Below are 25,224 nucleotides of genomic sequence, written 5' to 3' on the forward strand. Positions count from 1 at the left end.
CTCATATCGAAGGAACGAGTTTGTGCAGATGCGCTTGCCCAAGTTCGCCCTGCCGAAGGTACCATGTCAAACCCCGCACGAGTGAGAGTTTATGAGGAGGGATATACAGGGAGTTGAGGATGTTTAGGACTGTACAGAGGGATGTATGAAGGGATGTAATGGAGAGATATATGGGGAGATGAATGGAGGGATGTTTGAAGGAATGTAAGAGGGAGATATATGTAGTTTTGCACTCAGGACTCCATCAGTGGACAGTGGATCAGTTCAACAAACCGGACGCCATGTGAAAACTATAATGAATTTCCTGGTTACACAATCGCACTATTTGTCCATGTAGTACACAGTTATAGAGGGAATGATTTATAATCGCACTATCCTTTATCACCCAGATGAGGATTGGGTCCCTTTTGAGTCTGGTTCCTCTCAAGGTTTCTTCCTCATATCATCCCACAGAGTTTTTCCTCACCACCATCACCTCTGGCTTAAAAGGGATAAATTCATACACTTAAAATGTATTTTGATTTAATTTAATTTGAATGTATGTATTTCTGTAAAGCTGCTTTGTGACAATGTCTGTTGTTAAAAGTACTATACAAATAAAATTGATGTATGGAGGGATGTATGGAGGGATGTTTGAAGGAATGTATGGGGAGATGTATGGAGGGATGTTTGAAGGAATGTATGGGGAGATGTATGGAGGGATGTTTGAAGGAATGTATGGGGAGATGTATGGAGGGATGTTTGAAGGAATGTATGGGAAAATGTATGGGGAGATGTATGGAGGGATGTTTGAAGGAATGTATGGGAAAATGTATGGAGGTATGTTTGAAGGAATGTATGGTGAGATGTATGGAGGGATGTTTGAAGGAATGTATGGTGAGATGTATGGAGGGATGTTTGAAGGAATGTATGGGGAGATGTTTGAAGGAATGTATGGGGAGATGTTTGAAGGAATGTATGGGGAGATGTATGGAGGGATGTATGGAGGAATGTATGGGGAGATCTATTGATGTTTGGCAGATGCATGCATGCAGGGATGTACGGCAAGATATATGGAGGGCTGTATGGATAAATGTATAAAGGAATGTGTGGAGAAATGAATGGAGGGAAACTGTACATTGGGAGATGAATGGAGGGATATATGTATGGATGTATAAAGGGATGTACTGTATGGGTAGATACATTGGGAGATGTTTGAAGAGATGTATGGTGAGATGCGAAGCTCTAGCTCTCTCTCTCTGTGTGTGTGTGTGTGTGTGTGTGTGTGTAATTGAATAGCATTGATTGTGGTTAAGGTCAAAGGGGAATTGCCTCATAAATATTTTATTTCAGTGACAGGGAGAATGCTGCTCATTAACGATGGTCACCACAGGAGTGCGTGGTGTGTGTTTATGATAGACTCAGTGTTTCCATAATGTTTTTAATGCACACTTGTTCCCTCCATGTAGCCGTAGTTGAATTATTGCATCACTGCATCAGTTCGAGTTTGTTGATGATCGGTTTTTAGTGAGACATTATGTTAGTAAAAGCTGCTGGTCTGTTATTATTTTATATCAAGATTAATGACCTTTGGTGATCCCATGACCCCATCCATTACATTCAGAAGCTTTTGTTAATGTGTAGTATTGGAGAAGCATAGATCTGAATGAACACTTGGCCCTGGGAATGCAGTGAAACCAGTTACACACACCTGCCACTCCTGCTACACACAAGTGATACTCACTACTAAGTCATGAGGGAAAGTCAGTTAGGGTGCACTTAAAACTGGAATGAAGCTGAGGGTTACACTGTATAGGAATGACTGCTCAGGTTACCCACAATGCATCACACTCAGTAGCACACAGTAGGAGTGTATCTGTTTAGTGCTCCGGATATCCATGTCTTTATCTGTATTCGGATTTAAACCCAAAGTGGGCGTGGCCAAAACAACGTTACACATTTTGTGCTATCACTTTGTGTATTAGAACAAGTCCTGACTGTTTAGCATTGAGTTTACTACTTCTGAAAAAAAAACAGTGTTTAACTGTAGCTATAGTTTCTCGTGATAGGAATAACTTGATTTCTTTTTATTTGTTCTTGTGTTAAAGTTAGTGTTAGTGTGTTTGGAGTGAGATTCCTCTAAAGTAAGGCGGATTATTCTTTTCCTCTCCCTCCTTGGCTTTTGCTGTTCCTTCACTTATCACTTGACTGAGCAGATGGGTCAAATGTAAGCCATTTCCCTGAGAGAGAGGGGGAGAGAGGGAGAGGGAGAGAGAGACGGTCTGTCACCAAGCCTGCATTTTCCGCCGTGAATAATTGAGGAGCTTTTGAAAAATGCACAAGCAATCGCAGGGTGCCATCTCTCGTCTCCCCGATGGCCTGTTTTTACCGTTATGGATGAATGCGTTGCCACCAACGCGCCTGTTTGTTTGCTGTTTTTTTTTTCCTAGAGATGTGCAGTTGTTGCATATTAAACGCTTCACTTTCTCCTTCTCGTCTCCTTCACAGCTCACTGGCTCCTAAAATATTCTGAATAAGCCAAAGAGCTTCATTTACTGTTGTTTTTTACTTCATATCTATCTATCTATCTATCTATCTACACCAATCAGTCATAACGCTAAAACCACCTGCCTAATATTGTGTAGGTCCCCGTTATGCCGCCAAAACAGCTCTGACTTGTCGAGGCATGGACTCCACGAGACCTCTGAAGGTGTGTGTGGTATCTGGCACCAAGACGTTAGCAGCAGATGCTTTAAGTCCTGTAAGTTGTGAGGTGGAGCCTCCATGGATCGGACTTGTTTGTCCAGTACGTTCCACAGCTGCTCGATCAGATTGAGATCTGGGGAATTTGGAGGCCAAGTCAACACCTTGAACTCTTTGTCATGTTCCTCAAACCATTCCTGAACAATTTTTACAGTGTGTCAGGCAGCATTAACCTGCTGAAAGAGACCACTGCCATTAGGAAATACTGTTTCCATGAAGGGGTGTAACTCGGTCTGCAGCAATGTTTAGGTAGGTGGTACGTGTCAAAGTGACATCCACATGAATGCCAGGACCCGAGGTTTCCCAGCAGAACATTGCCCAGAGCATCACACTGCCTCTGCCGGCTCGCCTTCTTCCCATAGTGCATCCTGGTGCCATCTCTTCCCCCGATAAGTGACATACACACTTGGCTTTCCACATGATTTAAAGAAATTCATCAGACCATCACCCCACAACACCTGCTGTTTTGGAGATGCTCTGACTCAGTCGTCTAGCCATCACAATATGAACCTTGTCAAAGTCGCTAAGATCCTTACACCTGCCCATTTTTCCTGCTTCCAACACATCAACTTCCAGAACTGACTGTTCACTTGCTGCCTAATATATCCCACCCCTTGTCAGGTGCCACTGTAACAAGATAATCAGTGTTATTTAATCTCATGGCTGATGGTGTATATGTCTGGCTCTTGGCTGTCTGTCTCTTTCTGACTTTCTGTCTCTGTGTCTGTATAATGTTCTGCTCTCTCTTTATACCTGTCACTCACACTTTCTTTCTCTCTTTCTTTTTATGTATTGTTCTCTCTTTCTTCTTTCTCTGCTTGTCAATCTCTCTCTTTCTACATTTTTCTGTCTGTTTTTATATCTATCTCTCTACCTCTCCCTGTGTATCTTTTAATATTTGTCCATTTCTTTATGTCATTGTCTCTTTCTATTTCTATGTCTCAGGCTGTCTTAATCAATTTCCATCTTACTGTCTTTCTCTCTGTTCTCCTGTCTATCTCTCTGCCTTCTCTAATCTCTCTCTCTCTCTCTCTCTCTCTCTCTCTCTCTCTCTCTCTCTCTGAGTGATGAAACTAATGAACACATCCACCATGGTTTAGTAGTGAGGTATTTTTACTCCACGCTGTACATTAATCTGTCTGTTTTATTTACAGGAAATGAGAAACTAATCCGTTTGCTTCATGCATTTCTGTCTTACATCACGCTTTTCTTCTTAATCATTTTTTTTTATCAGACTCTAGTTAGTAAGTCAGTCAGTAGGATTTTTGAGAAGGGTTTATCTGCGTTTAAGCAGGAAAAAAGTGAATAAAAAGCTTTATAAATGATGTCAATGATATAAATGTTGATTTGCTCGTCTCCTCGTTTGTTTGCAGCACACATGCGAGTGTGTTCCAACACCAAGGGGGGCTTCTCTTAATTACGGAGTTCATTTTTAGAGCTAATAGTCACTCTGTACGAGTGTGTGTGTGTGTGTGTGTGTAGACTTACTGTTTCTATGGCTACACAGTGTGAGGATCAGTGTGTTTGATTCTGTCACATCAACAGTTTGTTTTTGTGTTTTTTCTCACAGTTTAGCGAATGTCCACACTTTTCCCCAGAGATAGTGTGTGTGTGTGTGTGTGTGTGTGTATCTGTCTTTGTGTGTGTGTTCCTGCAGTGCTGATGAGAAAGACACACAGTCTCCTTCAGGCCAAAATGAAACATAACCAGTCTTTCTTCAAACACCAATAAAAAGAGTCATAAACTTCACACACACGGGCTGGATGATGTCATTGCCATGACACACACTGTCAGGATGATGTCAGAACCTGTTGTTATGATGTCATTATACAGGGACATTTGGAATGATGTCCTTTTCAGGACATGATAAAAGGACAATCTTACTGTCCCGTAACACTGTTGCGATGATGTCATGACACAGAGACACTTTTAGAATGATGTCAAACACTGTAGTGATGATGTCATCATACGGGGACATTTGGAATGATGTCACTGGTAGGGCAGGATGATAGGACGATTCAGTTCTACTCGTAAAGCGGTTGTGATGATGTCAGGGCACAGGGACACTATTAGGAAGAGGACGCCGTGGGGATGACGTCAGTGTACAGTAAAACAAATGTGATGTCATTATCAAGGGACACTGTTAGCACGCTGTGCGGCGAGGTCATAAAAAGATATTATGAATGAATGCCTGTAGAATGATCTCACCTCATATGGACACTTTTATGATGATGGGATTATTAGAGGAAGGTGTCATGAAGATCCTCCTTAAACGATGTCATTAATCAGTGACGCCTAAAATAATGACAACGTCAGGGGACACTCTCATGATTACACTGTAAGGACATGATGGTGGCTAATTATTAGGAGATGCTGCTCGGATGATCTTACTGTCATGGATGCTTTAAGAATGATGTCATTATTAGGCGACACTGTTTCAATATTAGGTCATTTTTAAGCTACTCTATCAGGGCAGTGTGATGATCATGGTGTCAGGATGATGTCATTTGTATGGATTAAGGAACGCTGTCAGGTAGATGTCATTTCCCATAGACACTCCTAGTATGAGGTCATTGTAAAAAGACACTGTCAGGACAATTTAGTTATACGGGGAGACACTTCCTGGATGCTATTTTTATGATGGCAGAGACATGGACATCATTACCATGGCAGAATGACCTGAGAAAGATGTCTGTGATGTAAATATGATAATAAAAGTAATATTTTGTGTTGATTTTAAGTTGCATTACACTCTTTTTCTCTGTAGGATGTGCAGGTTGTGAGCACGGATGAGAACCAGGTGCTGCTGGCCCTGCAGGAATGGTACCAGACCGACACGTATAACCTGTACGCGTCAGACCAGCAGGGTGTTTATTACTCCATCTTGTTGGAGAACGTGCGCAGCACCAAGCAGCCTGAGGAGAACGTCATCATCGACGTGCTGGAGGTCAGGAACAAGACCAAACCTTGGAATTAAGCTGTAAACAAATTGTGTGTGTGTGTGTGAGAGATGATAGACAGATACATACTTGTTTACTTAATTACTTGCATACTTTATTAATGGCATGAGAGGAAATTGCATTATTCATTATACATGAGTGCCCTTCATATTCCCGACTCTGCTGTCAGATGTAATTACAAAATGTAGTGAACATCGACTAAGTAGCGTCCTTTAAGCCGATCCTCCATATTTCTTTTTTTTTTTTTTTTTTTTAAACTTTCACAGGTGCGTGGCATCAAAGGCGTGTTCTTAGCCAATCAGAAAATAGACGGCAAAGTCAGGACTCTCATCACATATAATAAAGGTCGGGATTGGGAGCTGCTAGCTCCGCCCACCACTGACATGAACGGCAAACCGGTGAACTGCAAACAGGTAGAAAGCTCCATACAAATTCCTGTTAACTAACATTCACTTTCTCTTTTATTTGTCTACTACTTATTATTAATTTTTTTCTTTTTCATTTTCTGGTTTGCACCAAGTTCACTAATTTACGATTGTTTACATTTTATTTATTTAGTTGATGCTTTTTCTTCAAAATTACTTATTTTACCTAAGTCTTTCCTGGTGCTCTAGAGTATCACAAGCATTCAGATCAGGTTTGTCGTCGTCAGATGTTGGCCTTTTGTGATATTTTTACTGATATTCATATGACCCTTGTGTTGAAGAACTATAACAGATAAGTGGTTTATTATCTCATTCCTCATCAAATTCCCATCCTCTGCTCCAGACTGGATTATTCTGAATGAAGCACGTCTCAGAATAACTCACCTCTTTTTATTTTCCTAGTTATTCCAATAAACAGGCTAATTCTCAAACAATTGTTGTATTAAAACAGCTAAAATACAAACTAACATTATAGTAAATAAGTACAAGTGGAATTATAGGATGGAAGCTAACCAAAAAATTGTTACACTGTCAGACATAAAGGTACCAAACTGTTCCTTGCCTTGTTAGTACAACTTTTACACCTTTAGTATGTAAACCTGGATATGATAAACCTTTTAAAAATCATTTAAGCTACATAATTAGACTTTAAGGACCACTGGATAAATGTACAACACAGTAGTAAAGGTTGTAAGTGGTTAGGCTTGGGTTATTAGAAAAGAACAATTTCACCATTTCTCCCAAATCATGCTAGGACAATAAAGACATTCTAATAATGTGATTATGTAATAATGAAGAAAAACAAAAGTGTTGTTGCTGCAGTTTGACCAACCTCCACGGCATGTTAAAGCATTATGTTCATAAAGCTTGTTATCTTTGCTCCATTCTGTTGCTGTTGTTATTCTTGCTACATATGGTCACACACATTTCAGGAAATCAGTTCATAATTATAGGAAATCAGTTTGTGAGACTGATCACACATTGCATTCATCACTGCTTTAACCAAATCTGCAAAGACCAAATCATGTTTAAAAACAGTGTCTGGGCAGACAATAAATGATTAGCATGGTATTTGTATACGGCTAATTTAATCCATTCACGCTCCTTTGTTTGTTAGCAACATGCCCAAACAATTTAACAATGAATAGAAGCTTCCAGCATGCTACCATTTACATAATGCTAATCAGTAGCCATTCATTTACATTTGTTTTTAATCAAGATTGCCATTTTTGGCTCAATCCTTTAAGAGAATAGCTACTTAATTAGCATTATATAAAAAGATTCAGCTAATCAAAATGCCACATGAACATCACATTAATATACACTATAACAATGTGTTTTTACATTTTTTATGCTGTGCATTTGGGTAGTTTCTTTTCTTTCCTCAATCCCCTGCATACCCAAGGCTGAAACTTGCACATGAACTCAGTGACCTCTCACAGCAAGGAGGTTGACTCATCTCATACTGCAAGGGATTGTGGGTAGTGGAGAGTTAGCAGGGGTCTCCTGCTACCTCTGCAATCTGAAAAGAGACTTGTAGAACAGCCTGGTTTTTTTTTAACTGATGCATTACATGCTTTATTTTACATACAATAAATATTAACTCATTCCATCTCTTTCTCTGTCGTTGACACATAATCATCTCTCTTCACCAGTAGTTTTCTCAATCCTTCCATGGCCCTTTCTTTTTTTCTTTTTTCATTCCTTGAAGTCTATCATCTCAGTATATTTCTTAGGAATTGTGTCTGGTAGAGAGCTGCACTGGAATGGCGAGCGGTAAGACTGCTGTGTTCTGCAGGTATCCACAGTAATGGCATCCAAATTAACATATCTGTGCAGTGGCAAAGGGACTGGTGCAGTCTTTTCAGTACTCTTATTAGAATGGTAATAAAATGATTTGGATTACCACTCTGCAGTGATGGTAGTGATGGTAACTCAAGTACTACTAAAGCGTTGGACATCTGTTGGGGCAGATGAGGATGGGAAGGGATGGTGTTAGGGCACTTGGGGGTGGTTTTGGGGTAAATGGTTGTGTTCATGATAGTTTCGGGTACATAGAGATGGAATGTAACTGAGCTAGGGATAGTTTTGAGTACATAGGGCTGGGATATAGATGGGCTGGAGATGGTGTTGTCACACATAGGGATGAGATGTAGATGGAGAATGGATAGTGTCGGGGCATAGGGAGGGGAATGTAGATGGGGAGGGGACAGTGTTGTGCTCATAATGATGGGATGTGGATGGGCTGGGGATGGTGGTGGTGCACATAGGGATAGGCTGTAAATTGGGTGGATAGTATTGGTACACAGAGGGATGGGGATGTAGATGGAGAGGGCATATTGGTGCTGCACAAAGCAATGGGGTGGAAATGGTATTAAAGGACATGGAGAAGAAGTGGTGATAGTGTTAGCACAGGTAAGGATAATATGGTGATAGTGGTAGAAGGGCATATGGCAGTGGGGTGAGGATGGTATTCAGGTGTATATGGGGTGGGGTGGGGTGGGGATGTTGTTGAGGTACAGTATATAGGGATGGAGTGGGGGTGGTGTTGGCATACTTAGGGATTAGGTGGATGTCATGTTATGGAGTGGAGAAGGAAGATGGGAATGGGGAGGGGATGGCGTTAGTGCACATGAGATTGGGATCAGGATACTGTTGGAGTACATGATGATAGGGTATGTTAGGGCAAATAAGAGATGGGCTGGTGTGAGTAAAGTGATGTGGTACATGAGAATAGTGTGGGTAAAGTGTTGGGGTACATGGGGAAGGTGTGGGTAAAGTGTTGCGGTACATGGGGAAGGTGTGGGTCAAGTGTTGAGGTACATGGGGAAGGTGTGGGTAAAGTGTTGGGGTACATGGGGAAGGTGTGGGTAAAGTGTTGGGGTACATGTGGGAAGGTGTGGATAAAGTGTTGATGCACATGGGGAAGGTGTGGGTAAAGTGTTGGGGTACATGGGGAAGATGTTGTTAAAGTGTTGATGTACAAGGGGAAGGTGTGGGTAAAGTGTTGGGGTACATGGGGAAGGTGTGAGTGAAGTGTTGAGGTACATGGGGAAGGTGTGGGTAAAGTGTTGATGCACATGGGGAAGGTGTGGGTAAACTGTTGGGGTATATGTGGAAGGTGTGGGTCAAGTGTTGGGGTACATGGGGAAGGTGTGGGTTAAGTGTGGGGGTACAAGGGGAAGGTGTTGTTAAAGTGTTGATGTACATGGGGAAGGTGTGGGTTAAGTGTTGGGGTACATGGGGAAGGTGTGGGTTAAGTGTTGGGGTACATGGGAAAGGTGTGGGTTAAGTGTTGGGGTACATGGGAAAGGTGTGGGTAACATGTTGGGATACATGGGAAACGTGTGGGTAAAGTTGGGATACATGGGGAAGGTGTGGGTAAATTGTTGCGGTACATGGGGAAGGTGTGGGTAAAGTGTTGGGATATATGGGGAAAGTGTGGGTAACATATTGGGGTACATGGGGAAGGTGTGGGTAAAGTGTTGAGGTATATGGGGATGATGTGAGTAAAGTGTTGAGGTACATGGGGATGATGTGGGTAAAGTGTTGGTGTACATGGGGAAGATGTGGGTAAAGTGTTGGGGTACATGGAGAAGGTGTGGGTTAAGTGATGGGGTACATGGGGAAGGTGTGGGTAAATTGTTGGGGTACATGGGGAAGGTGTGGGTAAAGTGTTGGGATATATGGAGAAGGTGTGGGTAACATGTTGGGGTACATGGGGAAGGTGTGAGTAAAGTGTTGAGGTATATGGGGAAGATGTGGGTAAAGTGTTGAGGTACATGGGGATGATGTGGGTAAAGTGTTGGTGTACATGGGGAAGATGTGGGTAAAGTGTTGGGGTACATGGAGAAGGTGTGGGTTAAGTGATGGGGTACATGGGGAAGGTGTGGGTAAATTGTTGGGGTACATGGGGAAGGTGTGGGTAAAGTGTTGGGATATATGGAGAAGGTGTGGGTAACATGTTGGGATACATGGGGAAGGTGTGAGTAAAGTGTTGAGGTATATGGGGAAGATGTGGGTAAAGTGTTGGGGTACATGGGGAAGATGTGGGTAAAGTGTTGGGGTACATGGGGAAGGTGTTGTTAAAGTGTTGATGTACATGGGGAAGGTGTGGGTAAAGTGTTGGGGTACATGGGGAAGGTGTGGGTTAAGTGTTGGGGTACATGGGGAAGGTGTGGATTAAGTGTTGGGGTACATGGGGAAGGTGTGGTTAAAGTGTTGGGGTACATGGAGAAGGTGTGGGTTAAGTGATGGGGTACAAGGGGAAGGTGTTGGTAAAGTGTTGGGGTACATGGGGAAGGTGTGGGTAAAGTGTTGATGTACATGGGGAAGGTGTGGGTTAAGTGTTGGGGTACATGGGGAAGGTGTGGGTTAAGTGTTGGGGTACATGGGGAAGGTGTGGGTAAAGTGTTGGGGTACATGGAGAAGGTGTGGGTTAAGTGATGGGGTACAAGGGGAAGGTGTGGGTAAAGTGTTGGGGTACATGGGGAAGGTGTTGGTAAAGTGTTGATGTACATGGGGAAGGTGTGGGTTAAGTGTTGGGGTACATGGGGAAGGTGTGGGTTAAGTGTTGGGGTACATGGGGAAGGTGTGGGTAACATGTTGGGGTACATGGGAAAGGTGTGGGTAAAGTTGGGGTACAAGGGGAAGGTGTGAGTAACATGTTGGGGTACATGGGGAAGGTGTGGGTAGAGTGTTGAGGTACGTGGGGGTGGTGTGGGTAACATGTTGGGGTATCAGAATTCTGATTCCGATTCTGATGTTGGGGTACATGGGGAAGGTGTGAGTAAAGTGTTGAGGTATGCGGGGGTGGTGAGGGAAACGTTGGGGTACATGGGCAGGCGAGGTGAGTGAATTATTGGTGTACATGTTACATGTTAATTTAAAATTGCTTCAATTTCCAGACAGTTGTCTTGTTTTTTTCTTCTTCTTTGTTGTTGCTGTGCTAATGCTGTAAAAGACATCAGCGTGTTGTAAATAGTCATCAAGACATCATCCTCTTTTCCCACTAATAGACTGGCTTGTACTTGAGTCCTCCTGGTAATTTCCCAGGTGTTGTTTTATTCTGTTTGATTGCTGCATCAAATTTCCTGGAATTTTGTCTTTGTTTTGTATTTATACCTTTGATCCCCTTCTCTGTTAATTACTGCTGAATTTTTAGAATAATATATAATAGCGCGTATGGGAAAGAGACTCTCTCTCTCTCTCACTCTATCTCACACACACACACTCATGACTTGAAGTCTTGTTCTCTCAGCATGAACACAGTCTGGTGTGTGTAACTAGACTCAGGAGGGGATCTTTAATGTGAATCCCTCTAATCAAGTGATGGCCTCTACATTAACACCTTTAATCAGAGCACACTGCTCCTGCACGGCCGTAAACATGCATTTAAATTGTTTTATGAGTTTACTGCAATATTTATGTTGTAAGTTAGCTGACAAAATGCAGCTTGTTTAGAAACAAATAGTATTGTGTGTGTTTATCACTGAGAACTAGACTGCAGATATTGGATTATAAATAGCAGCCGCATTAAAGAACTGTTTTAGTCTTGTTCAAATGAAAATGTTCAGTACTGGGAAAGCAGAGAAGTGCGATTCAAATAAATCAAGTAATAAAATACACAGGAGAAAAACGAAAAACGAGCGAAACTCTATGAGTAGCTAGACATGCATTAAAAACAGAAACATTAACGTGGAGGAGATAAATAAAGATCACAGACTGTAATCAATAAAAATAAATTAAATGTATGTCTCTCTCTCTCTCTCTCTCTCTCTCTTTCTCTCTCACCATAGCCAGACTGTCACCTTCACCTCCACCTGAGATGGGCTGATAACCCGTACGTTTCTGGGACGGTCCACACTAAAGACTCCGCCCCCGGCCTCATCATGGGTGCAGGTCAGTGCCAAAAAGAAGCTCTTTTATAAACACAGAAATTTTAGACAGAGAAAAGTTTCCGCAGTTTAGGCCAAATCCAGCAATTCATTTAAGAGAGGAGTTCAATTAGATTGTAGTCAGGCGTGCACTTCTGAGATAAACAGCCAAACCCAGCTCATGTTTCAAAGCAGAATGAAGCGAGATGCAAATTATTCTTATTGCCTGCTGTTCAGTTAGGATGCTGGAGGACATCTGGATAGTTTTTTTAATTTTCTATTGCCTCTGTGTAGTGAATGATAACGCTTTAGACCTTTATTTTAATTAATGGGATTAATAAAAGTAGTAATACGTTTTTTCCTTATTTGAACAAACCTTATGAAAATATAAGTGTTGATAAACAAAATGGTCAGTTAATAGAGTACTAAATGTCTAACTGCTAAATAATTGATCTGTTACTTTATAGTAACTGATGCTTAAAGTAACAATTAATGCACAATCAAATGATGAGCAATCAGAATAAATGATTAATGTGTCAACTACAGGGTAATATTATACACATGATGTCACATGTTTATTTGATTGATTGATTGATTGATTTGATTGATCACACATTACTCAAAAACCTCATGATCATGAAATGTGTATGATTTTTCTGTAAGAGTAGTAAATTATTCTTCTCTACTCAAACTCAAGAGACGTAGAAACAGGAAGTATGTGTGTATGCTTTTCCTCTCTCTCCCTCTCTCTCTCTCTGTCACGTTCTCATCATCGGCATATGTTGCTTCACAGGAATATTATTACATTTTGTTCAGCTTCAACGGTTTTGCACTACATCCAGCCTTTGATGTCAAATGGCGCCCCTGGCCATGTTCTCTCAGCTTCCTGTCTTAAATGGGTGTCCTCTTTTTTCTGTCTCTCGCTTTCTCTCTCTTTCTCTCTCTCTCTCGCTCTCTTTTTCTCTCTCTCTCTATGTTTTCTAATCACATGAAAGGAGAAAATCACACCTTTGCACTGACTTTAAACAGGATGAATTAAAAAGCAGACATACCCTGCTAATCTGTAACAATTTCTCTTTCTCTCTTCTCTCTGTCTGTCTCTCTTTCTTTTCACTTTCTCTCTCTCTCTCTCTCTCTCTCTCTCAATCAGGCAATCTTGGCTCTCAGTTGGTTGAATATAAAGAGGAAATGTACATCACCAATGATTGTGGAAAGACCTGGAGACAGGTGAGGACATTCAGTAAAAGAAATATTGAAAAAAAGGAGTGATAGAACTTTCTGAGATTTTTTCTCATCACAATGCCACAGTCGTCCAGGCTAGAAGTCCATAACTGTCCTGCTCTCGAGGAGGAAGCAACAGCCTTCCTCTGTCCCTTGTCAATTAGAGCAATGCTAGCCAGTCATGGTGTCTCGTGTATAAATAATGGCACTCTCCTCCAGTAATGTTGCATGCAGTTGGAAAAGAGCCGGTGGCTGAATTCACGTCTCTGAGGGAGCATGTGTTAGCCTTCATCCTCCCAGATTTTGGAGCTTTTTGGCTATCTCTCTCTCTCTGGCTTTCTCTCTCTCTCTCTCTCTCTCTCTCTCTCTTTTTCTCCTACTTTTTCATTCTTGCTGCATCAGCATTTTACTTCCTCAATCACTTTTATCCCTTTCATAATCTCTTCCATTTTCATTTTCATTTCAATTTCAGGATGTAACTCTGATTAGCTCTGCAAAATAAATGTTCCTCCTGCATTCCCCATGCTCTCTATCCCTCTCTCTCCTTACTGTTTGACTCGCTCTCGTTCTCATGCGGTTAGTGGATGAAATTGGTTTGCACTGTTGAGTTCTGCATTCTGATTGGTCAGAAGGTGTTGATTAATCTTCTATAACAGCAGCTCTGACAGTAGTGCAGCTGCAAATTACGGTCTTATATTAATGCGTTCGTTCTAATACGTTATCGTTTCAGTAGTAAAAGCTCATTCACAGGGACGTGTATGTTTATTTAACATTCATGGAGGGAGTCTCCAGTGTCAGCGCTTTGTAATAGTCAGAGATAAAGCTGTAATCTTTCTGACATTTTGATTTATTCTTTGCAGTTTCTCTGTAACGTTTTTTGTTTGTTTGTTTTTGAGGGAACGACTGTTTATAGCTGCATAACATTAAATGTAATTATAAGTGGATAAAAAGTACAATGTATCATTCTTAAATGAATAAAACTTGTAATTATTGTAAAGTAAATTGCTGTGGTATAACAATTCAGGATGTAACAATAGCTATGCATCATCACACCATCATCACTGTTACAGCAACAGACAGAGTGTGTTCTTCTTTTCGTCACAGTTCCCAGAACCTGATTAGTCCTCACTTTCTGGGCAGCTAAATGCATTTGGAGGGGAGCCCTAACTGCTTCATTTTGTATAAATAGATTGGCCTGCATTTGGCTATAGTATCTCATTGATTGAGAAAGAAAAAGTTTTTCCCATCCAGAGATCAGGACCAATGCTTACATTACACTGATGATGAAAAACTCTCTTGAGAGGAACCAGTCTCTAAAGGACATCCTCTGGTTGACACCGGAGAGTGCGGTTATAAATCATTACAGTATACAGGTGTAGAAGAGGAACGATAAACAGTACTGAGTGTATTTCCAGGATGTTCAGTATGAGCAGATTGTGAATAAGACCCTGGGATGAGCAACAGAACAGTCTTTATGACTACAGCAGCAGCTCTTGGGTATAAATCTACAGAATCCAGACGAGATTGAGGCATTAACTGTTTTAGGAAGTGTACATTTTGAAGGTCACGGCCACTGTGAGTCACAACTGCAGAAGCTTCAAGCAGAGGTTTGGTTGTATTTTAGGTGGAACTGCCATGAGCAGAACGTCAACAATGCTTATCTGAGTTAATATTTTCTCAGGTGTTTGAAGAGGAGCACCACATCCTGTATCTGGATCACGGCGGCGTCATCGTGGCCATCAAAGACACGTCCATCCCATTAAAGATCCTCAAGTATGTACGCTTTTCAAGTAGCTGGCTTCTGCACTTTGGAACACAAATCTCACTCTGATGTTAGTTGGTGTGACAGGAAATTAATTAGAGGAACAGATTAGAGGGGAGATTTGCCTCAAGGCAAAGATGGTGTACAGCATCAGAAGAGAGAGAGAGAGAGAATGAGAGAGAGAGAGAGAGAGAGAGAGAGAGAACGACAAGAGAGCGACAGAAGGAATACTTGCTTATCCTTGTTCCACACATTCGGCCCTAGAGAGACTCTCGAGTAAATTCATCTTCCCATTCGAGAGGCTCTTCTCTCGTTCTCTCATCCCTCATTCCCTCTCTCTTCCTTTGATCCCTGTGTTTCTTTCCCTCGTTACTCATTTAGAGAGATTTCAGGATCTGTCAGATATGAAGTGATGTCTGGCCTGAGAGGGAGAAAAATGATGAAGTGTGCCTGAAAAAATCCCTTAAGTTGTCAGGAGGCATTACAGTACACACACACACACACACACACACACAAACACACAAAGTCACTGTAAAACCCGGATTTTGTAAAGCTCCAAGACAAGTTAAAGTCCTGAGCATATGCAAAAGCTCGAACACGTGCGGCGTGGCAGGCAATGCAGCTCCAAGCCACCGTTCATGTGTTCACATATTTTTAGCATGTTGCAGTGAGTGAAGGATGAAAAATGTAAAAAAAAGCGAGAAGTAAAATTACCATATAGAGCACGAGAGCATGAGTCACAGCTTGCTTTTCTTAGCTCTTGTCAGATGAGCTGGAAAGCAGAAAGCGACTCACGACTCCATCAGCTAGTGTTCATTTCAGTCTAAATCTCAGTGTCTGATGAAGGAATGATGACGAAGGAGACGGTATTTCACCCAGAGCATGTGTAACTCCAGGAAATGCAATTAACAAGCGTATAAAGAGGTTAAATATGGCATCAAAGAATATCAGTTTAAAGTTTTATGACATAATTCAATTTAAAATGCATGTACAGTGTTCACACTGGGACATTTAGCAATACGTAATGCATTATTAATATCTGGATGATGTGCTGGAACTGCCGAAAAATTAAGTGTTGAATGCTGGACCCTTTCTCCACTCAGGGGTGGGGGATCATGGCCCGCTCTGTGTAGATGAAGGGGCGGAGCTATCGGAGGAAGCTGTGGTTTGAATCTTTTTTTTAAATGGCTGATGAAACACATGAGACAAGAGCTGCTACCCTACATACACCAGACATTTTGGGTTTTAAAATAAGCTGCTGTTCCTGCAGAGGCTTGTGGCTCAAAGTTGTGACATAAGGTACAATTAACAGCCGACATCGCTAGCAAAAAAATCAGAGAGAAAAATAGAGCTAGTCTAGTGTATGGTGGTCAATGGGAAAGCTATTTTTTTCCCATATATGCACCGAGTAACAGTAAGAAAACAGAGTGACTGTTATTTAATAGCCTAATAACAACTCCTCTATTTTTATAGACCAAAGGGACAATAGTCCCAGTTTCTTGTTTTCTGCTGGGTCTGAGACTTATGAATTCGTAGGTCAGAGTTCACCTAGATGAAGTCAGCATGAAGTGAGAGTAAGCATTCTTTCCTATGCCCTATCTGGATGGGATTAATTGTGCATGGGTACTGGGGTAATTGCCTATTTTACAGGCGCTCCTCTGTGACTTTATTTCTGTCTGGATTGGCCATGATGGTGTTTTTCTCCATCCTCCTCTGAGAAAATTACAGCCCGAATTATCTACTGTTTTTCACCAAATTCAGCAGTGGTCTGATCATTTTAATCCGGATACACATGTCTGTAATTTTCTATTCAGATGTCGCCTCGTGTTGGAAAAAAAAGATGTTTGACTGCTGCTACTTGCCGTATTTAGTCTTGTATCATCCATATCAGTGACCAGATATTAAATTACTTTCCTAGTCACAAAACAAAAAAAAAAAAGATGATGCTTCAGTTTTATTGTTTTTTTATATTGTTGCTGGAACTTTGGTTCTCCCCAAACTGAAAGAAGAGCCAGCATCTCTTCTCTACTCCAGTGCCTCTTCGACCACTTGGACACCATGTTGTCAATGGAGTATGATCACATGACCACATGATGCAAACATCCGGGTTTATAGAAAATACGGCCCACTAGAAACTCGCTCCTCCTGTGGTGATTTTACTGCTGTATCACTGCTGTATCACTGATTTTATTACTGATAAACTAATCCAATCTGAATAGGGCTTTTGACGTCCAGCGTCCTTTCGGTGTCCTTGTCCTCATTTTCCATAAGGTCAATATGCAGTATGGCAGCAACAAACCAGGATAATCAACTGCATAGTCTAAGTCAAACAGGCAAATGTCAAAACAATGAACATAGAAGACAGACGCGGGGAGGCGGGACTTATGGACATGAAGAACGATAAGACTTCACAATGAAAATAAATTATACATACACAAACATATCCGGGGTGAACACAGAGGATAACAGATCAATGATAAGTCAGGGGTGAAGAAATGACAAAACCAAAACAAAATGTAAACATAAGCGTATAAATGACGATCGTCGCTATGGGAACCATGAAGCAAAACAGGAATCTGTGACCGTATCAGGTCACTGCTGAATGCTGTAGGTTGCTTATAGTAAGGAAAGATAGTGAAATAAAACAGCACAGGTTAATGAAAGATGGCATGAGTCCGTGACAGAAGTTGGTGCCAGTGATGTAAGACAGCGCAGGTCGATGATGTTGTCAATAACTTAGGCAGTGCGGGTTAATGATGTAAGACAGAGCAAGTAAAGTTGGCACAGGGTGATTGGATTTAGTTTGGGAAGGAAATCAGTGATGTAAGATGTTGTGTCTCTACAGGTTCAGTGTGGATGAAGGACGTACATGGAGCATCCACAATTTCACCAGCACCTCGGTGTTCGTGGATGGCTTGCTGAGCGAACCCGGAGATGAGACGCTGGTTATGACGTGAGTCCTGACCTCTGTTCCTTACGTGTTCACTTCCATCTGATCCTCACTTGCCTCGTTCCTTATCACCTCCACCTGTCTATTACCACCTCCTGTCTCTCACACCTTCCTGTCTTTCAGCTTTACCTGTTTATTCCTCATCTCTAACTGTCTCCTGGTACACTGACCTCTCTTTCTTCCCTCAACTGTCATCCCTCAGATCCACCATATGAGTCATATGCATATGAGTCACACCTTTACCTGTTCATTATCTATAATTTACTTCCTCTTCCTGACAGTCTGTCTGAACTTCACTTCTCCACACTCAAACGTACAGATACCTTCAGCTGTCCTTCAATAAAACCTGTCCCTCATCTCCACTTTTATGCCTCACAGTCACTTTTCTTTCCCCTCACTTTTAGCTGTAGTCCACCTCCACTGATCTGTCCATATCTCCATCCATCCATCCCTCACATTACCCTGTTCATTAGTGTATCTACAGTATATGAACTTCACCTACACCAGTTTGTCCTTCACCACCACCTGTCCTTCAATTCGATCTGGTCCTCACCTCAACTTGTCTTTCAGGCAACTTTACCTCCATCTTTCTTTTTTCTCCTCCATGCGCCCCGAGTGTATTCACCTGTTGGAATTCCAGTCCTCACTCACATTCACCCGTTCCGATACATGAACTGTACCTTCACCTAGCTTTCATCGTAACCTGACACCTGACCTTTAGCTGTCCTGTTCCTCCACCTGTCCACTTTCCTCACATTCACCATCTCCATCCTTCCCTCACATTCACCTGTTAATTAGTGCACATATAACCATCTCACCTGCACCAGTCTGTCCTTCACCACCATTTAAACATTACCTTTATCTGTCCGTCAAGTCCATCTGGTCCTCACCTCTACCTGTCGGCCCTTCACCTTCACCTTACTCTGTCTTCCTCTCTCCACCCATCCCTCACCTCCATTCATCCATCCATTAGGACAAATCCTCTATCTGTCCATCAAGTCCATCTAGTTCTCACCTCCAGCCTTCTGTCCATCACCATCACCTACAGCCACCTGTCCCTCACCTCCATTCATCCATTAGGTCAAATCCTCTATTTGTCCCTCAATTCCATCTGGTTCTCACCTCTGCCTGTCTGTCCATCACTATCACCCCCACCTGTCTTTCATTCATCATCTATCTGTCCATTAGGAAAAGCCCTCTATCTGTCCCACATTTCTATCTGGTCCCCACTAACACCTGTCTGTCCATCAGCTTAACCTCCATCTGTCTATCCTTCTCCTCTACCTATCCCTCACCTCCATTCATTAGGACAAATCCTCTATCTGTTCCTCAGTTCCATCTGGTTCTCACTTCTACCTGTCTGTCTATCTATTCCTTCTCCTCCACCTGTCCTTGAGTGCATCCACCTGTCTGATTTTCACTCCTACACTGCATCCACCTGTTAACTGGTAGATGAACTACACCTTCACCTGTTGTAACATCGCAACCTGTCCCACATTTCCAGTTTGGTCCATTCTTACACCTTCAACTCAATTTGTCTGTTAGTTCTAAAAAAACCATGAATCTTCCAAACACCTGAATGTGCATCACCTCCATCTGTGCCTCACACCCATCCAACATTCTATCCCTCACCTCCCCCACCTTCACCTGCTACTCATCCACACCTGTCCTTCAGTAGAATCACTTCAATCACTTTCTCCATCTTGAAGATATAACAACTCTCGAAAAAAAACAGCCAGCACATTAAAACCTGCAGTGCTTGAGGACCAAATCAACATCTGCTGTGATCAAAGCAGCAATCAGCTTGCTACTGAGCTCTGACGGTTTAAACTAGAGCTTGTGTGTATGTTTGCTTTTCTGGGTCCAAATCCAACACAGTGTAGCATGCTTCACAGCGTGAGTTGAAGAAACTGTAATTGTCCGTAAGACTTAGTATATGATTTTCACCACCGCGGGATTCTAGAGGACTTGATTGGGGTCATCATGGACAATGGTCAGTGATAGGACGTCTTGTTCAGTGAGGTGTGTGTGTGTGTGTGTGTGTGTGTGGGTGTGTGAATGATGTTCTGATGACAGGTGTGAAATGATTTGCCACTGGATTTCGATTTTTAGTGGTGTGGAACTCGAGCTGATAATGAAACGTTGGGGCAGAGGGAATCGTGGTGAAGACAACAAGAGTGGAAGGAGATGTCTCTATCTTTTTAGGGTTTAGCTTTATTTGTGTGGCAGAACTCTCTAGAAAGCAACTTTATGGAAAATGCTGATTCATGTTAGGTGTGATGAAGCAGAGTTACTGTTACCACTCTGAAACTGATTATTTTCCTATAACAGCATGCCCCAAAGTGTTTTATTTCTTTCATAACACAGAACTTTGCCAAATATTCATTTTTTGTATTTATCAGTGCCATGTAATCCTTTTTATCTGTTTACAGTTACATTTAATGTTGTGCAACATCTGCAAAAACAAGTTCCTGTTCTCAATTACATTATAGCAGCTATAAAAAAAAAGTCGTTCCCTCACCAGCCTCTCTTTTTCCTCTCTCTAGAATTTAATAAGACGAAAAACACACAGCTTGTCCTGTTACAGAGAAACCACGAAGCGTAAATTCCTCTGTCCTGACGATGTCAGAAACCTTGTTACAGCTTTACCTTTACCTCTGACTGTTACAAAGCACTGACACTGGAGACTCCTTCCATAAACGTTACAGACGTTGATGCGGAGCGTCTGCTGTACACGTCCCTGTGAATGAGCTGTTACTATAGAAACGATAACGTATTCGAACGAGCGCGTTAATATAAACCCGCACGACTGTCAGAGCTGCTGTTCTAGAAAACTAATCAACACCTTCTGACCAATCAGAATGCAGAACTCATCAGTGTACTATATTGTAGTATGTTGGATATTATACTGTAGTGTAATGTTCAGCCTGCTGGAATATTTGACAAATAATTTATTGTTTAAAACGGATTTCTTACAGTTCAGCAGAGCGCAGTGGCGTGAGGTTTTGGCTAAAGCTTCAGCAGATATTTTGAGAGAAATTTAAGCCCAGAAACTTTGGCTCAGAGATATTTTGGCCCTGGGCTACGGTTCCTAGTGCATTTCTACTGTACTACTTCAGTGACTAAAAATATGTGTGACACTGAGAACATCATATTTTCAGTCTAGTATTTTAGATTCTTCATATCTATCCAGGTTTTTTTCTTCTAATTTGTTTTATGTTCCTTTGTATCGCAGGCTTTCTTGTGCTGTTTTAGCATAATTCAGTGTAAGCATAGTTTAGCATATTTTTAAACATAAACACGTGTTAGCATAGTTCAGATGTTGTCAATATAACATCTTCAAGTTACTGAATGTCTGCATCAGTCCGTAACGTTATTCATTCAGTTTCATTCATACTCTAAAACCCTAGTCTTATTTTCCCTGTTTAATGCTTGCAGATAGTGAGTAAAAGTTTCAATGTATTTCCAATATGCTAGAGTAATAATAAACAAAATATTATTACATAGCCATAATTTCTACTCTTTATGGCTTAGAGTTTACAGGGTAGATATTTGCCCCTGCCCTTACAGAGGGCTTATTTCTGGCTCTTGTGCTCCATGTTAAGCCGTGTTTAACTCGAACCTGATACCAGTAAAGGCAGGAAGGGGACCAGTGAGGAGATCTTCATATTTTGAGAGTTAATTGAACTCCTGGTTGTTAAACGGGCTGCGTTTCACAGAAAGAGCGCTCTCACAGACATTTCACTCAGCCGTTTGTGTTTCAGCCCTAAATCATAAATCTAGACTGCCATCTTGTGGCTGCTTTTTTTCTCCAGCCTCTGTAGACTGTTCACTGTGGCTCCTTTAGCTTAGTATTTTTTTTTTATATTTATATATATTTTTTTGATTATATATATTTGTGTGTGTGTGTGTGTGTGTGTGTGTGTGTGTGTAGCGTATTTGGTCACATTAGCTATCGGTCAGACTGGGAGCTGGTGAAGGTGGATTTCCGTCAGTCTTTCCCCCAGCAGTGTAACGAGGACGACTACGACTCGTGGAAACTCACTAACCTACAGGTACTCAACACCTCTTATCATACCTGTCTGTCTCTCTAGCTGTCTGTCTGTTTTTCTTTCTGTATATATATTTGTCTCTGTGCTTATTCTTCCTGTCTGTACCTGTCTGTGTTTCTCTGTCTGTCTGTCTGTCTACATGTCTGCCTCTGTACGTATTCTCTCTTTACTTAACTCAATAACTTATTAACCATAGAAGATAATTATTTATTAAGTCCTGAGACATGTCTCTCTCTTTACCTGTCTGTCTGCCTCTCTGTTTATCTCTCTGTCTGTCTCTCTCTTTACCTGTCTGTCTGCCTCTCTGTTTATCTCTCTGTCTGTCTCTCTCTTTACCTGTCTGTCTGCCTCTCTGTTTATCTCTCTGTCTGTCTCTCTCTTTACCTGTCTGTCTGCCTCTCTGTTTATCTCTGTCTGTCTCTCTGTTTATCTCTCTGTCTGTCTCTCTGTTTATCTCTCTGTCTGTCTCTCTGTTTATCTCTCTGTCTGTCTGCCTCTCTGTTTATCTCTCTGTCTGTCTCTCTGTTTATCTCTCTGTCTGTCTCTCTGTTTATCTCTCTCTCTGCCTCTCTGTTTATCTCTCTGTCTGTCTCTCTCTTTACCTGTCTGTCTGCCTCTCTGTTTATCTCTGTCTGTCTCTCTGTTTATCTCTCTGTCTGTCTCTCTGTTTATCTCTCTCTCTGCCTCTCTGTTTATCTCTCTGTCTGTCTCTCTGTTTATCTCTCTGTCTGCCTCTCTGTTTATCTCTCTGTCTGCCTCTCTGTTTATCTCTCTGTCTGTCTCTCTGTTTATCTCTCTGTCTGTCTCTCTGTTTATCTCTCTGTCTGTCTGCCTCTCTGTTTATCTCTCTGTCTGTCTCTCTGTTTATCTCTCTGTCTGTCTCTCTGTTTATCTGTCTGTCTGTCTCTCTGTTTATCTCTCTGTCTGTCTCTCTGTTTATCTCTCTGTCTGCCTCTCTGTTTATCTCTCTGTCTGACTCTCTGTTTATCTCTCTGTCTGCCTCTCTGTTTATCTTTCTGTCTGCCTCTCTGTTTATCTGTCTGTCTGCCTCTCTGTTTATCTCTCTCTCTGCCTCTCTGTTTATCTCTCTGTCTGCCTCTCTGTTTATTTATCTGTCTGTCTCTCTCTTTACCTGTCTGTCTGCCTCTCTGTTTATCTCTCTGTCTGTCTCTCTGTTTATCTCTCTGTCTGACTCTCTGTTTATCTCTCTGTCTGTCTGCCTCTCTGTTTATCTCTCTGTCTGTCTCTCTGTTTATCTCTCTGTCTGCCTCTCTGTTTATCTCTCTGTCTGCCTCTCTGTTTATCTCTCTGTCTGTCTCTCTGTTTATCTCTCTGTCTGTCTCTCTGTTTATCTGTCTGTCTGTCTCTCTGTTTATCTCTCTGTCTGTCTCTCTGTTTATCTCTCTGTCTGCCTCTCTGTTTATCTCTCTGTCTGACTCTCTGTTTATCTCTCTGTCTGACTCTCTGTTTATCTTTCTGTCTGCCTCTCTGTTTATCTCTCTGTCTGCCTCTCTGTTTATCTCTCTCTCTGCCTCTCTGTTTATCTCTCTGTCTGCCTCTCTGTTTATTTATCTGTCTGTCTCTCTGTTTATCTCTCTCTCTGCCTCTCTGTTTATCTCTCTCTCTGCCTCTCTGTTTATTTATCTGTCTGTCTCTCTGTTTATTTATCTGTCTGTCTCTCTGTTTATCTCTCTGTCTGTCTCTCTGTTTATCTTTCTGTCTGCCTCTCTGTTTATCTCTCTGTCTGTCTCTCTGTTTATCTCTCTGTCTGTCTCTCTGTTTATCTCTCTGTCTGCCTCTCTGTTTATCTCTCTGTCTGCCTCTCTGTTTATCTCTCTGTCTGCCTCTCTGTTTATCTCTCTGTCTGACTCTCTGTTTATCTCTCTGTCTGTCTCTCTGTTTATCTCTCTGTCTGCCTCTCTGTTTATCTGTCTGTCTGTCTCTCTGTTTATCTCTCTGTCTGTCTCTCTGTTTATCTCTCTGTCTGACTCTCTGTTTATCTCTCTGTCTGTCTGCCTCTCTGTTTATCTCTCTGTCTGTCTCTCTGTTTATCTCTCTGTCTGCCTCTCTGTTTATCTCTCTGTCTGCCTCTCTGTTTATCTCTCTGTCTGTCTCTCTGTTTATCTCTCTGTCTGTCTCTCTGTTTATCTCTCTGTCTGTCTCTCTGTTTATCTCTCTGTCTGTCTCTCTGTTTATCTTTCTGTCTGACTCTCTGTTTATCTCTCTGTCTGTCTCTCTGTTTATCTCTCTGTCTGACTCTCTGTTTATCTCTCTGTCTGTCTCTCTGTTTATCTCTCTGTCTGTCTCTCTGTTTATCTTTCTGTCTGCCTCTCTGTTTATCTCTCTGTCTGCCTCTCTGTTTATCTTTCTGTCTGCCTCTCTGTTTATCTGTCTGTCTGCCTCTCTGTTTATCTCTCTCTCTGCCTCTCTGTTTATCTCTCTGTCTGCCTCTCTGTTTATTTATCTGTCTGTCTCTCTGTTTATTTATCTGTCTGTCTCTCTGTTTATCTCTCTGTCTGTCTCTCTGTTTATCTCTCTGTCTGCCTCTCTGTTTATCTCTCTGTCTGCCTCTCTGTTTATCTCTCTGTCTGCCTCTCTGTTTATCTCTCTGTCTGCCTCTCTGTTTATCTCTCTGTCTGTCTCTCTGTTTATCCGTCTGTCTGTCTCTCTGTTTATCCCTCTGTCTGCCTCTCTGTTTATCTCTCTGTCTGCCTCTCTGTTTATCTCTCTGTCTGTCTCTCTGTTTATCCGTCTGTCTGTCTCTCTGTTTATCTCTCTGTCTGCCTCTCTGTTTATCTCTCTGTCTGACTCTCTGTTTATCTCTCTGTCTGACTCTCTGTTTATCTCTCTGTCTGCCTCTCTGTTTATCTTTCTGTCTGCCTCTCTGTTTATCTCTCTGTCTGCCTCTCTGTTTATCTCTCTCTCTGCCTCTCTGTTTATCTCTCTGTCTGCCTCTCTGTTTATCTCTCTGTCTGCCTCTCTGTTTATCTTTCTGTCTGCCTCTCTGTTTATTCTACCTAAATATTTGTATTCATTTATGTAAATATCTGTTATCTCTATTTTCTTTTCTTAATCTATTTACCTGTCTGTCTGTCTGCCTGTCTTTCTTCTGTCTGTTTATCTGTCTGTCCTATCATTTTGTATCTCTTTGTTCACCTGTCTACATGTCGTTCCATTTACTTATTCTACTGATCTGTCCATCTGTCTCTCTATCTGTCTCTCTGTCTGTCTGTCCA

The 25,224-nt window shown here is 41.7% G+C and overlaps 1 protein-coding gene across 2 annotated transcripts in view; it reads left to right on the top strand.

Annotated features, from left to right (window-relative positions):
- sorcs2 (sortilin-related VPS10 domain containing receptor 2) overlaps positions 1 to 25,224 on the top strand; it is a 229,358-nt gene that overhangs the window by 183,540 nt on the left and 20,594 nt on the right. For both annotated transcript variants that reach the window (XM_053233068.1, XM_034303986.2), the window contains exons 8-15: positions 1 to 58; positions 5,510 to 5,689; positions 5,969 to 6,115; positions 11,926 to 12,028; positions 13,154 to 13,230; positions 14,906 to 14,997; positions 17,832 to 17,939; positions 21,871 to 21,991. The exon at positions 1 to 58 is cut by the window's left edge and continues 32 nt beyond it. In XM_053233068.1, the coding sequence (XP_053089043.1) occupies positions 1 to 58; positions 5,510 to 5,689; positions 5,969 to 6,115; positions 11,926 to 12,028; positions 13,154 to 13,230; positions 14,906 to 14,997; positions 17,832 to 17,939; positions 21,871 to 21,991 (886 nt within the window). The remainder of the gene's footprint in view (positions 59 to 5,509; positions 5,690 to 5,968; positions 6,116 to 11,925; positions 12,029 to 13,153; positions 13,231 to 14,905; positions 14,998 to 17,831; positions 17,940 to 21,870; positions 21,992 to 25,224) is intronic.

Source organism: Pangasianodon hypophthalmus, chromosome 4 (genome assembly GCF_027358585.1).
Source record: "Pangasianodon hypophthalmus isolate fPanHyp1 chromosome 4, fPanHyp1.pri, whole genome shotgun sequence".
NCBI classification, from domain to species: domain Eukaryota; kingdom Metazoa; phylum Chordata; class Actinopteri; order Siluriformes; family Pangasiidae; genus Pangasianodon; species Pangasianodon hypophthalmus.